Source organism: Eumetopias jubatus, unplaced genomic scaffold, assembly GCF_037043125.1.
Source record: "Eumetopias jubatus isolate StellerSeaLion01/CBP00866 unplaced genomic scaffold, mEumJub1_p1.0 scaffold_17, whole genome shotgun sequence".
In the NCBI taxonomy this organism is placed as follows: Eukaryota; Metazoa; Chordata; class Mammalia; order Carnivora; family Otariidae; genus Eumetopias; species Eumetopias jubatus.
This window is the reverse complement of record NW_028274823.1, coordinates 35,913,642-35,928,071: the sequence shown is the minus strand read 5'-3', so window position 1 is coordinate 35,928,071 and position 14,430 is coordinate 35,913,642. Positions and strand designations below refer to the sequence as shown.

General features: G+C 36.6%; 1 protein-coding gene across 2 annotated transcripts in view; it reads right to left on the bottom strand.

Annotated features, from left to right (window-relative positions):
• CPEB3 (cytoplasmic polyadenylation element binding protein 3) overlaps nucleotides 1-14,430 on the bottom strand; it is a 150,194-nt gene that overhangs the window by 99,761 nt on the left and 36,003 nt on the right. The window contains exons 3-4 of one of the 2 annotated variants that reach the window (XM_028098944.2): nucleotides 13,514-13,604; nucleotides 2,975-3,031 (exon numbers count right to left, since the gene is read on the bottom strand). In XM_028098944.2, coding sequence (XP_027954745.1) covers nucleotides 2,975-3,031; nucleotides 13,514-13,604 — 148 coding nt within the window. Of the gene's footprint in view, nucleotides 1-2,974; nucleotides 3,032-13,444; nucleotides 13,605-14,430 lie in introns of both variants that reach the window. The other variant, XM_028098943.2, reaches the window with a different exon arrangement.

Sequence of the window (14,430 nt, the reverse complement as noted above, 5' to 3'; positions counted from 1 at the left end):
TGGTTTGGTAAGGTCAAGGAAATAAAATAAGGATGGAAGTTTTTTGAAGACACAATGAATGGCAGCATTATGTACAGAATTAGGAAGCATAGATTTTGTAAAGCAAAAAAAGGGGAAAAAATAAAGTAAAAAAGGGTAACAAAGAAGGAACTATAACTGACATTTTTTTTTAATTTAAGCTTGATTCAATTCTCTTTAATTTTCTTAGCCAGTCCCTTCTTGTCTGAAAATACAATTCAATCCAGTCCCTTTCAATAAGCACCAATAAAGTTTCAGTGATTTCAATTATGTCTATATGAACGCTGAGGGAAAGGAAGGACAGACAAGTCACAGGACAATAACTGTTGGGCAGACAAATGGTAGATATAAAAGGAAAGACAATACATAGATGTGCTTGTGCATGTGTCACACGTGTAAGTCACTGGATGAGTTAGGCTCAACCACACAAAAGGGAAGAAAAGCTTTATCACAGCAAGTCTGTCAAAATCTGTAGGTCTCACAAGTATCTAGCAAGGAGGATATTTTGTTTATTCTGATCATTTCAAGTTGGAGTCAAATTTGAAAAAGAGCAAATGTCAAATTCTGGTTGTTTTTATGGTTGACTTTGAGGAGCCTACAGGGCAGCACCCAGAGTCATTTGAAGATAGATATACTCTCATATTTGCCGTAATGTAGTAAATATGCGTAACTCACCAACATTTGATATAGATATTGGCAAAATGACCCTTTTGGTACTTTAAGAAAATATTACATGGGGCGCCTAGCTGGCTTAGTCGGTAGGGCATGTGACTCTTGATCTCAGGATCGTGAGTTCAAGCCCCACACTGGGTGGGCGTAGAGCTTACTTAAAAAAATAGTAAAAGTAGATGGGGCGCCTGGGTGGCTCAGTCCTTAAGCGTCTGCCTTCAGCTCAGGTCATGATCCCAGGGTCCTGGGATCGAGCCCTGTGTCAGGCTCCCTGCTCCGCGGGAAGCCTGCTTCTCCCTCTCCCACTCCCCCTACCTGTGTTCCCTCTCTCTGTCAAAAAATAAATAAAATCTTTAAAAAAAAAATAGTAAAAGTAGAAAGTAAAAATAAGAAAATAAAAATATATTACAGACTCACAGAATCTTCATTCTGAAAACAATCATTAAAGATGACCTAATTCAGTCCCCTTCTCTTACAGATAAGGAAATCTAGAAGCTAAAAGGGGATTTAAGCATCGTGCACAAACTGGAAAGAACATAAACAAAATCTTATTTAAAAGCAGAGAATTAAAGAGAATCAAATCAAAGAAAATCAAAACCTTTTAGAAAGAAAAGTGTCTTTTAGCTTCATTTTATACACAGAACAATGGTAAATTATATCCTCTCCCTCTTGCGAAAGAGGACTCATACCACAGCAAATCAGGTCTTTTCTAAAATACACACTCATCCTTTCAGGCAGACATTCTACCATACTGTTTTTTCCATTTACATTCAACTCTAGATCTCATCACCTCACTGAAGTGTTTCCACAAAGTTTCACAAAATTGCTGAGGCTCAGCAAGTTAAGCATGTTTATTAATCCTCACCCCAATGTGCCTGATTCTAGGGAAAAAAAATAGAGGTACCATAATCTAAAGGTAAAGTGACCTTTCTTTTAGAACTTAGAAAATAGAGGTGGAGAGTCTGGAATTTTTACAGTTTCCAAGACCCTCCAAAAGAGGGAATACTAGCTTTTTAGAACAAAATACACATGCAGTGGATTAGGACCTGCATCATCAAATTCTGCAAGTGGTTCTCAGCAGTGGCCACTGCGAGGCAGGCTACATGTCAGAACCAAAAGAAATGTGGAATACATATTTTAGAGATAACTTAGGTAAAATCTGCCCTAAGGAACTCCAATGGTAGGAAGGAAAGGACTAATATTGTACACAGCCCTAGATTTATCCAGTATGTCTCCCATGTGTATCCACAGTCAGTCTGTATATCTGGGAGGGTGACAGGGAGCAATTTGTTGTCACTCATTTAACAGAGGAAAAAAACCTTAAGTCCTGAAAGATTCAATGGCTTTTATGGTTCTTCTGACAACTGACAATTTCTATTTAGAGACTGTTTTGCAAAGCTATTTGGTCCACAGACACTAGGAAGAAGAACTGATGCCAGCCAGACATTTCTTCCAGTATTAACTTATACAACGACTTTCTGGTTAATTAGGTTTTAATGCTCCAGAACTCAATCCAACAATTGCACTGACAAAACCATTTCTAACCTGCAAAGCTGCTGACCACCTATACCACACAAATTCCACTAATGGGAGACCCCTGATGTCCAGTTAGAAGCACCTGTTGGCTATCTACCAAAATGAGAAAAGTCTGAGTTATATATAAATAAATTCATCTATTCATTCACATTCTCTACCTTACTCCCTCTCTCCCTTCACCTGGCTCCTTTCTTCCTCTCCTCCTTCCTTCCCCCACCCCAAAGGTATGCAGCAGGGGTCTGCAAACTTCTCTGTCTTTACAGCCAGACGGTAAATAGTTCAGGCTTTTTGGGCTCTGCCACTGTGGCACAAAAATAGCTGGCTTTGTGGCACAAAAAATAAATGAATGGGCGTAGCTTTGTTTCAGTAAAACTGTAAAACCAGCCAATGGGCCAGATTTGGCTCAAAGGGCTGTAGTTTGTCAACCCCTAGTATAGAGTAGCAGTTCTCAACTTTTAGCCTGCATTAGAATCACCTATAGAATTTGTTAATACCCAGATTTCTCAGCCCCATCATTAAAGTTTCTGATGCAGCAGGTCTGTAGTGGGGCCTGAGATTTTGCATTTTTACTAAGTTTCCAAATGATGCTGATGCTGCTGGTCCAGGGACCCCACTTAGAGAACCACAGGGATAGAATAATGGTCTATCCTGCACTAAGTGGAAGGTTGAAATGTAATGCACAATTAAAGTGAAAATTACATGCTGTAACCTTGACTGCTAATTTTATAGAATATTTCATATGAAGACTTACTGTTAAGTGCCATAATATTATCTGTTCCTGGATGATGGAAATTTATTCCCATGCGTCCTAAAAAATAAAATAATTTTATTTTAAGCACAAAGAAAAGAATGCTTAATTTCAAATACATTGTAAAAGATAAACATTATAAAAAGCTAAAACAGATTAATCTACAACAATACTATAATCTATAACAAGGCCATAGCAGTTACAACAGTTTTTAAATCAAGTCATAAAACATACAAATGAAAAAAAATCTTAAAAACAAAGCCAAAATCTCAATAACAAATAAATAAAACAAAATGAAAAAGAAGCTTCCCTTACAATATACTGAAATTTTAAAGCATCTCTCGCATTCCGATTTAAACATGCTAATTGGATTACGCATTTTATTTAAACAACCATTCACACTGCCCTTCAAATTCAAGCAGCAAAATAATGAATTCAAAGAAGTATATAAACTTGAAGCTTAGAGGAAATAAAAGATAAACGTTTCACAGTGGCTCAAAAATGCAACATAATTATCAGAATGGCAACCAGAAGAAAGATGGTAACATTTATACGCTAGGTATAGTGGGGAACAACGACTGGCCTAAAAATCTAGAGTTCTTATGCTTTCCCTACCACTAACTAGTTTTATGACCTTGGGCATAATGCTTATCTCCAGATCTTCATTCTTACAGTAAGGTTTCAAACGTCTGCCCACACTGACTGGCTGCCTGTTTTTGTACACCTCTGAGCTAAGGATCATTTTTACATTTTTAAAGGGTTGTAAAAATAAAAACTAAAAAACAAAGAATAATATGTGACAGAGACCGCAGGCCTAAAATATTTTCTCTCTGGCCCTTTACAGACAAAAGTTTGCCAACCTCTGGTCTATAAGATGGTAAGTCTGAAACAGATGTTTTAACGAATATCCTCCAGGGTTAAGAGTGCAAGATGCACACAGTTGGTATGTTTTTCATGAATTATTTGGGAAAAGGAAGTGGATATATTAAAAGAATAATGAAAGAGAGACTTATATGGAAAAAAATGTATTTAAGTTTTCTTGACCAAGCTCTTCAACAAAATAATTGTTGATACAGTGCTTTTTGTATAAAGCTAATACACATATGACCTTGGTTCTGCAAAGGTCTTCATGTCCAATTAGATCAAAGGTTATCATGAAATTCTCAGAAAAATGTCAATTTTATGTCATTACTACTGTTTAAATACATGTCAACAGTATGGGGGGGTGATACAGAGAATGCTGGAGATATGGAAGTGATTGACTTTTACGACAAATACAGTGTTATAAATAATTGCAAAAGGTCAGTCATCATTTGGTATTAATCTCTGTTGTGGGGTCCTGGAGGCAACATTATGGAGCTCTTCTGGCCCCAAAGAGAAGAATCACAGTGGCCAAAACAGAGCATTTGCTTCAAATAAAAAGGGGGAATAATGAATTCTCAGCCAAATCAATTTTTTGCCTCGACAAGGCCATCCTAATCTCTTAAAAACCCTCAGGTCACAGTAATTATTGAAAGGTCATTTCACATTAAGGGATAAGGAAAAAAAAAACTCTCATAAGTGTAATGTTGCTTGTACTGTTGGGTGCGTGTGTGTGTATGTGTGTATATGAGAGACAGAGAGAGTAATTAAGAATGGAAAAATCATCAACGATTGATGGATTCTAAGGAGATAATTCTAATTTTACGATGAAGCACTATAGGACTGTCAATAAAAATTATTTTTAGTTTTTATTATTTTAAACTTATTAGGAGAAAGATATTACATACATTTATCTCTAATTTTATGGAAACTATTTTGCTAGCATTTATATTACAGTAGAATTATTTTTTAGAATATATTTAAAATCATCCTATTAGTAAAGAACCATTTTTTAAATAATAGAATTGCCTGTTTTATTTTTTATTGATTTCATAGATCTTTTTATATTTACTAGAAGCTAATTGTGAGGAGTTTCAGAAACTACCCATTGTTTAAAGACACATTTAACAGTATCTATATATGTAATTACTCTGTGTCTTATGTTTTTCCAGCTCCTAAGTCATTTTAGAGTCTCTAAAGATTATGGTCTACCCCATATGCAATGAGTGCTACCTCCTACGACCACCTTGATCAAAACCTATAACAGGAAAATTTGTCCTGAGAATAAGACTTATGGCTCAGTAGGGAGAATTTACATTGTGGCTTTTAGTTAGCTGTATGAATATTCTATTATTTTCAGATAATCAAGACCTTATTTTGGATTCATTACCACCAAATAATAACATCCATAAGAACTAGATGGGACTTACTCATTGTATTCTGAGATATCCAAATTTAACAGTAAATAGACAGTCACTGGAAAGGATGCCTAAAAACCCAACAAGAGTTCAAAATCACTGTCCAGCAGAACCTAAGGAAATGGCATATAGAGATGGTCTCTTCAATCTCTGACCAAGGAATATTCAGACGTGGGTATGGTTTCTAAAAAGCCAGGAGTGTCCCCTAAAATAATAAAGGGTTACCAAGAAAACTAAACAAGCCTTGGGGCACCTGGGTGGCTCAGTGGGTTGGGCATCCGACTCTTGATTTTGGCTCAGGTCATGATCTCAGGGTTGTGAGATTGAGGCCCGCATCTGGCATCTGGCTCCAGGCTCAGCATGAAGCCTGCTTGGGATTCTCTCTCTCCTTCTCCCTCTGCCCTTCCCGCCCCTCTAAAACAAAAACAAAAACCAAGCAAGCCCAAATTTAGCTGATCTTCATTAAACTTCTTTTATTTACTGTGCTACAATCGTTTATGGTAAAGAATTATGTGGTTTTAAAATCGCTACATCAAATAATAGTTTTTATATATTTCTGGAACCACTGCTGTTCCCACACTTCAAGGGTACCCCTCTCTGCAGTCCTCCAGAAGCTGGGTCCTTTTGGGGCTCTTTCCAGGTCTTAGGAGTTTTCAGCTTGAAAAGATGAAACTGAAAGGAAGCTCAGTAGCTTTCTGATTATCGTCTCCTAGCCCACACTGATGACTTCCAATTCAATCTTTCTAAAGATGCAGCAAAAAAAAAAAAAAGAGCCTTAGGCGACGTTTTGTAGATGAAGGCATCAGGATTTGCTGAAAAGCAGAAAACTTTTTGCCTTTCCTGGTATACTCCCTGATTCTGTTAGTCTTTCTGACTTCAGTGGCTATCTGGATCAACATCATCCACAAAAGATTTTATAAGAAACTCTGTGTCATGCCAGACCCATCAGAACCAATTATTTAAATACAATGTTTCCCAACTAAATGCAAATTCTTTCTAGTAAAACCACACTTATGGCTTCTTTAAGCTACTTTCTTTACCTCTTCAAAAATTAATGTTTAGATTACAAAATGCAATATATTTTCATCGGAGAAAGATTAGATGATACAAAAAAATGCAAAAAATAAGATCACCAATTAAAGACAAGCTCTGTTAACATTTTGATTTATAGTCTTCCAGTTTAAGTAGTGCTTATGTGTAAAGATTCTTTTCTAAAAGTAGAATTATATTTTTTCTTAATATATTTTGCATCTTAAATTTTATAGTGATTATGAGATTTTGAAGGAGAAAATATATAACAGCAAAAGAAAAACGGATTCCAAATTCAGATGAGGCCATTTCTTTTTTCTTCCTTTTGTCCAACAAATACTGCTGCTGCTTAATCAGCTGTGAAAATAGAATCAAGTGTGTGACATCTGGTGATTTTTGTTAATGCAGTCTGCTGCTGCCAGCGTGACATTTTGTCACCTGTCCATGGTCTGCTATTTTTAAATTGTTCTTGTCAGCCAGCTATCTTTTAAGTGTGGTATAAAATATAAGGTTTCGAAAACTGAAAGGCATACTTGGTTTTACAGAGTTAAATGATGCTGTGGAAATCTGAGACTGTCCCACTTTCCCCACTGCACAGGGCCTGATAAATGGGGTGAGGGGATGGAGGGAGAGGCTGGAGAATAGGGTTATGTATGTTTATTCAGACTGTGAAAATCACAGTCTCATAAGCTCAAGTCACATTCATATTTAAGAGGCTAGTTATAAAAAAAAAATGACCTCTACTGTTATTCAAAGTTTCAGAGTCCAACCAACCTATATTTTTATATGTCCAAAATAAAAACTGGAAATTTTATGAATTCATAATTATGAAAGTCACCTCTTCACTTCTGCAATATGTTACAAGATGGGGAACAACTGCTGTATCTTCCTCTAATCATCCCTATTTGCTCTAAAAAAGTGAAGTCCTTCAGAGACCTTCACGTAATAGAATGTGAGTGCTGTATTCTAGAAAAGGTTATAAGAAAAATGCATATTCTGCTGGGTTGTATTTTCCACCAATTTTCTCTATAAAATTGAAGATACATTCCTTCAGAAAAGGTATCCACAAGATGAAATATTGTATTATGTAAGAATACAGTAAAATGGTGTTTTAAAGTCCTTTTAAGGAAAAATGATAAAATTTTGGCACTAAAGTATTCTAAATATGTTCCAAAGAACCAAGAAGCAAAAGCTATGAGCTTAGACCTGAGGTCAAATTCTAGTTTCTTTTCATACCAGTAGTGGATAATTTTTGGCATGCTATCAATCCTTTGTTCCTATGTTTCCTCATTTCAGGGTATACTCTAAAATAGTTAAATCATTTGTTTAAAACTCTCAGATAGGGGCACCTGGGTGGCTCAGTGGGTTAAGCATCCAACTCTTGATTTTGGCTCTGGTCATGATCTCAGGGTCCTGGGATGGCAGGTGTGTCGGGCTCCGCACTCAGCAGGGGCTCTGCTTGAGGATTCTCTCTCCCTCTCCCTCTGCCCCTCCCCCTGCTCACGCTCTCTTTAAAATGAATAAATAAATCTTAAAATAAATAAATAAATAAAACTCTCAGGTGATTACACTGCTATATAGAAAGGACCACTGGGTAAATTAATGGGAGATATTTATTTAAAAAAAAAATCACTCAACTTGTATTTACTGTCCTCCTCTTGTATAGAAACAGAACAATCACTTCTTGCTAACTCAGAACCTGTGCCCCAAACAATTTGTGGACTCTGCTAACTTGTATATAAGACAAACTGCTATGGGCCAAAGGTAGGTAGCACGAAAATAGAACTGGAGCAACAATGCACGTAAGTAAAGAGACAGCATATTTTTCTGAAACAAGGGAACCCTGACATTCCACAAAAGGGGCCAATTTTGTGAAAGGCTATACAATACTAAATTTAAATTATGATGAATAAAGAAAAATGCTTCCATAATACCAAAAGGGTGGCATTTATTTCTTCCAAGTTTCTGTCAATTTAAATGTTTTAAAGCACTATTATAAGATAGTTATTTTTTTCCCCAGATTCAGTATACGTTTGAAAAGCAAACCTTTCAATATCAGTTCTCAACCAACACCTGCTCTTTTCATTTTTCAAATTTCAGTTCCATGAATAGTGAGGAAAGAGAAAATTCAAATATATAGAAATGTTTCATCAGGTACTACCCCCAAGCAGTCAGCCAGGTCTACTCTTCTGTTTTAAGAGGGAGACTACATGGCATGACGGAAAGGGGACTCTGCCAAGATATCTGCTATATTGTGCTACCCCAACCAGGGGATGGACCTGCTTCACAATGTCACCTACACTGCCCAACACTCTGTAGTTGGTATTTCCCTATTATTCCTCCTTTCATCACTCTGTACTCTTTGAATGTTAATCCTAAGGGAAGCTATGATTAATCAAACCTAATGACCCTGGGTTTTCATAGGGGTTCCCCAGTGGCTAGGTAAACTTTCATCATTAGTAGCAAGCTGGGGAACACCTATAAGAAGGGTACAGAGATGAACTTTTTCCCTATCTTTACAGCAAACAATTTTTTAAAAAGATTTTATTTATTTATTTGAGAGAGAAAGCATGAGTAGGTAGGAGGGGCAGAGGGAGAGGGAGAAGCAGACTCCCCGCTGAGCAGGGAGCCCGATGTGGGGCTTGATCCCAGGACCCTGAGATCATGACCTGAGCTGAAGGCAGACGCTTAACCGCCTGAGCCACCCAGGGGCCCGCTTTTTCCTGATCTTTAATCCTTCCTCTCCCAATGCAGAAATCCTTTTAATCGTCATAGTTATAAGCGAAGTTGTGGACTTCCTTCCCTTCAGCCCACCTGAAAAGAGGGCAGAGGACAATTCTTCTCCCCTAGGCCTCACTCATATCTCTACAACCCCAAGGATTTCTGCACTCAGAAAAGAAAGGACAGTTTTCATTAGTCGATCACCCTTCTCAAAACCATCTTTCTCATTTCTTGGAGGCAATCTCTCAAATAAACAATAGGAAAGGTCATACATAATACGGTAAGAGACAATGGATAATTATTAATATGTTACTCTGTTAAAACCAAGAACTGTAGTTTGATATCTTTAAGAAGCCAAAAAACATTAGTCTAAGTTTTTATTTAAATAAGGGTGCTGTGACCTGATCAACACTACTAAACGCATTCCTCAGGTGCTGTGAAGAAAGCTCAGTTCAACTTTTCCTCTACATTACTTGACATTTTTATCATGGGGGAGGAGGTAGAGACCTTTTAATATTTCCTACAAACATCTTCAAGGCTGACTTGGTTTTACTGAGTGTAAGTATAAATGTGATTGAAAAACTGTTAAAGTTCTTTACTAGAGGTACCTGGGTGGCTCACTCGGTTAAGTGGCTGCCTTCCGCTCAGGTCATGATCTCCAGATCCTGGGATCGAGGCACACATCGGGCTCCCTCCTCAGCAGGGAGTCTGCTTCTCTCTCTCTTTCTCCCTCTGCTCCTCCCCCCTGCTCCTTCTCTCTCTCTCAAATAAATAAAATCTTTGAAAAAATAAAGTTCTGGGGCACCTGGGTGGCTCAGTCATTAAGCGGCTGCCTTCAGCTCAGGTCATGGTTTCAGGGTCTTAGGATCGAGCCCCGCATCGGGCTCCCTGCTCAGCGGGAAGCCTGCTTCTCCCTCTCCCGCTCTCCCTGCTTGTGTTCCCTCTCTCGCTGTCTCTCTCTCTGTCAAATAAATAAATAAATAAAATCTTTAAAAAAAAAAAAGTTCTTTACTAAAACAGAAGTCTTATTACTTTCTGAACTTCCTATTCTGTCATTTCTCCCACTAAGCATTTTTTCCCCTTGATTCAAGAAAAGTTGAATAAAGGGATTTCTCATTGCATACATTTTTTTTTTTTAGGTTTTATTTGAGAGAGAGAGAGAGAGAAAGAGAGAGTGGGAGAGGGAGAGAGAATCTGAAGCAGACTCCACACTGAGCTCAGAGCCAGATGTAGGGCTCGATCCCACGACCATGAGATCATGACCTGAGTTGAAACCAAGAATCGGACACTTAACCAACTGAACCACCCAGGTGCCCCTCATTGCATACATTTCTAAGATGAAATATTGCTGTGAACATATTTTATCAAGTTCATTTTAAATACATCATGAAGTACTTTACTTTTCATGAATGTGATGTCCTATTATATTTTCTTTACATGATTTAGATACACAATTTTGGAAGCCAACATAACTTAGGATTATTTTCCTTTCTCCTTCAGGTAATTTTTTATAATCACAAAATGTTTATCTTTCAATAATCACTACTTATCTATGGCAAATACAAAATTTTGACAACTTGAATTTGAAAGTTTTTGACATTTAGCTACAGTCTAGCTAGAAGGAAGTAAATATTGTAGGAATATAAGGTTTAATTTATTACCCAGGCCAAGCAGTAGCACACCGCTACCGCTGCCAGTCAAAACTAACTAACTAAATAAATAACATCTGAGCAGTTTCTCGCCTCAGGAACTTTATCTGACCTTTGCAGCCACTCCATGAAGTGGGTGCTTTATTTCAATGATGAGGAAACTAAGGCTTTGAAGAGGCTAACTGATTTATCTAGATCAACAGTCAACTACAGGCAGAGCCAGGATTGAAACCCAGGTTTGAATGACTGCAAAGTCAGGGTGAGTTGAAATTTAATCTCCTACTAAGAGAATATAAAAATGCCTGGAAAGATGTTAATAAAAATAATAATCTTTGCTATCTCTAGGTAGTAAGTCTCAGATTGTTTTTTCACTTTCCTTTTCGTTTTTGTAACGTACTATTTGAAATTCCCACACTAAGAAAGTTTTTTTTTCCCTAAAGAAAATCAAGCTCCAGGAAAAAAAAACAAGCATACAAAAAACCTATGATTCTGTAACTTGAGTTTTGAAGAAACACTCAAAAAAGTGTTCCCATGGTCAACTGGGAGAAGAAGATATTAAAGGTAGGAGGAAAAACAGGATGGAGTGGAAGGAAGTGTTTTTGGACAGACTCATAGGGAAGCCACATGGTACGTCCCCTAGCCTACTACCTTTCTCTTAAGCTCTATTCACCTAGATGTCTACATCTTTTGACCCAGAGATCTTCTCTATGAATTTACCTTAAGGAAAAGCTAAGTGCAAGAACTCATCCATGGCAGCATCACCTATTGTGGGGAAAAATCTAGAAACAATCTAACAGTCCAAAGCTAAGGCCTATTAATAAATTATAAAGATCAGATAAAAACAAGGATGTTTATTATATAAAATATACAAAAATAAGGATACACTATCACGTTTATTTTTTTGTTACATTTTTGTTATATTTTCTCCACTTTTAAAGTCAAAAATTACTTAAAATATTTCCTTTAAAATGCCAGCATAATTATGTTATTAGAAGTAATAAGGATCAAATACATGGTGCCATAAGCCAGATCTAAAAGTCTCCCAGCTGGAAAAGGGAAGCAGGAAGCTCCAGCACTCTACCCAGAGGACAACGACATGGTGATGTAATTGACCATGGGAAGCAGTTCATTCATAGGAAATCAAGGTGGGTAGTATGATGAACAGAGAAGTTGCAAGCATATTAAGGCTGTAAAAAAGTACATATTATGCGCCTTCCAACTTATTAGGACATATTATAAGTACAATGCAAAAGACTTTTACAGATGAAACCTCACATTTACAAGTGTGGCAGAGAAATATATGCAGAGGTAGTTGGACATGCATTAAAAAAGGGGCTACTAAAAATGGAATAAGGTATTTACCCCATAGTGAAGTACCCTCTTTACACTTTGCCACAAAATTCTGGAAATTCACAAAATTCTGGAAAATTATTTACAAACTATAATGTAAGATCCTTTCATAATCTTTTATTGCTAGAAGAAAAGAATACAGACTAAGATAAAACAGGTATGCATAAAGAACAAGGGCTGAATATTTTAGAATAATTAGGAGAGGCTTATAGCTGTTTGTGGTAGAAAAGGAAGACAAATGCAGCCTTAGAAATACTAAAAACACGAAACAGTCTGTGAATATCGTTTTTTTTTTTAACACCATTCTCACTTCTAAGTGAAATATGCTCTAAATTATCATATACCTAATCTTACAACTGACGTGGTAACGGTGACTAAATATAACAATGAGTAAATGAGAGATTTTTTTTTTCTACTTCAGACGGCCTTAAAATACAGCTTTTTTCAAATCCTTTATTTTCTTCATAGCTAGTTAACTACTTTCTTTTCCCTGGAAAATTGAGGAGAGCAGCAGAAAATCATGAGTGTAACAAGAAAATGACGAAATGGATTTCTGAGGTGGCTTGAGGAAATGACTATCAGGTGTTCATAGTCAGTCACACCCTATATAAAAGCCTGGAGAGAACCAGAGGGGATCAAATTCCTCACAGCTCCAGAGAACATAAGGGTTCAAACAAGATGGGCATCCTTGTGGCCAACTCTTCAGTTTTCAGATATTTAGGCTCTAAACCTAAGTGGATATTTCCACAGGAAATTTCCACTATGGTATTTTAAAATATCACAGGACCCCTGAAAGTCCTATAACACATAAAAAGAACTATCTGTAATTAGGAATGTAACATCAACCACTAACCTGAATTTACATGGGCTCTAAAAATAGAAGTCCTAACACTGCTGACCTTGGGACTTTCTGCCTTATATTTAACCCAAAACATTTACACATTTTAAGACATTTTCTGTTTTAGCCTTAGAGAATGTGAAAAATCACTGGCTGCTCTTAAGTCTGTGGAGTGATACTTCCTATACAAGGAAAGTAATTATATTTTAATAAAATGGAACTTTTTTTCTATGAAGTTTTCCGAAGTAGTCTTTGGAGACTGGTTTACGAAATCTAACATTTCCTTGCAGTATACTTTGACTTAAATGAATCATCCAGGTTCAGCTAAGGATTCCAAATGCACCAAGCCCAGAAAACTTGACTTCTGGTCTCATGCTACCCAACACATGCTTCTGCCAGACATTATGATTAAAGCAATCAACCTTGATTATTGTAGGTAGCTGAACCCAGGTTAAAAAAAAAAAAAAAAAAAACTTTAAATACATTCCACAATGCTTTACAGAAGCAAACAAAAACAAATGGAAAAAAAAAAGAAAAAAAATCACATTAAAAAGCTGATTTTTGTTTAAAACACCAAGCAAGGAATGGACATATGAATATTCCTAACCTGCAAAATGATTCCTCCACATTATATCAGCGAAACTCATTGGTGGGCCACTGGGAGGGTAGTGTTTACCTTTCAGAGGCTCATGATCAGTCCTTATCATATCCATTAAGGAGTTCTCCAACGAATGCAAGTTAAAAGTGTCATAGGGCCTACTCCGGTCCTAAAAATAAAAACACAGAACAAGACAATACATAAAATTACTTCATAAAATTAGTACTATATAGTTTGCTTCTTGCCATGGATTGATGACATGAATCAAAGTTCCAGATAGTTCTAATAACACACATTCTTTTCATAAGAACAGTGATTGGCAACATTAAGCTTAATACAAGTTTCTATAATTAATTGCATCCTTTTCCCCAATGTTCTTTAATGTATATGTCCCACTACTTCAGACTTTCTCTCAAAGAACTTAAGAAAGTAAATTCAAAGGAAAGAGTCAAGTCAACTGACTTTGCCCTGAGCCCTCCACCCCAGCCTCCGCTGTCAAATAAACATTCTATGCAAATGAACAGAGAATTTTTTATCTAGAGGAAGTCCCTAATTAAGAACTCTCAAGTCTACGAACAGAATCATTTTCCTGAAAAATCAAAAGGTGACTGTAATTACAATCTAATTTTATTGGGTATCTTTAATATTTAATACAGATAAGTTCCATACATTAGACATACTCTATAAAACTTAAAATGTGTTCAAAGTACTACTAAAAATAACTTTTGAAAAGCACTCACATGAAAAAACTTTAACCCAAGATAGTGTTTTCATGATGCTAGAGTCAAAAACATTTTGAAAATAGAGCGCTAACACAAACTAAGTGAAGAAAAATCATCGTTCCACCACATTTCACTTGAGCCCATGGAAGACTATCATGTACAAATTATTTTTACTAGTCTGAGCTAAAGGGAGGCACAACTCATGGCTTAACATTACAGAATAAATCACATTACAGATTTAGTTTGCTTTTGTTTAAGAAAAGCAAAACAGGG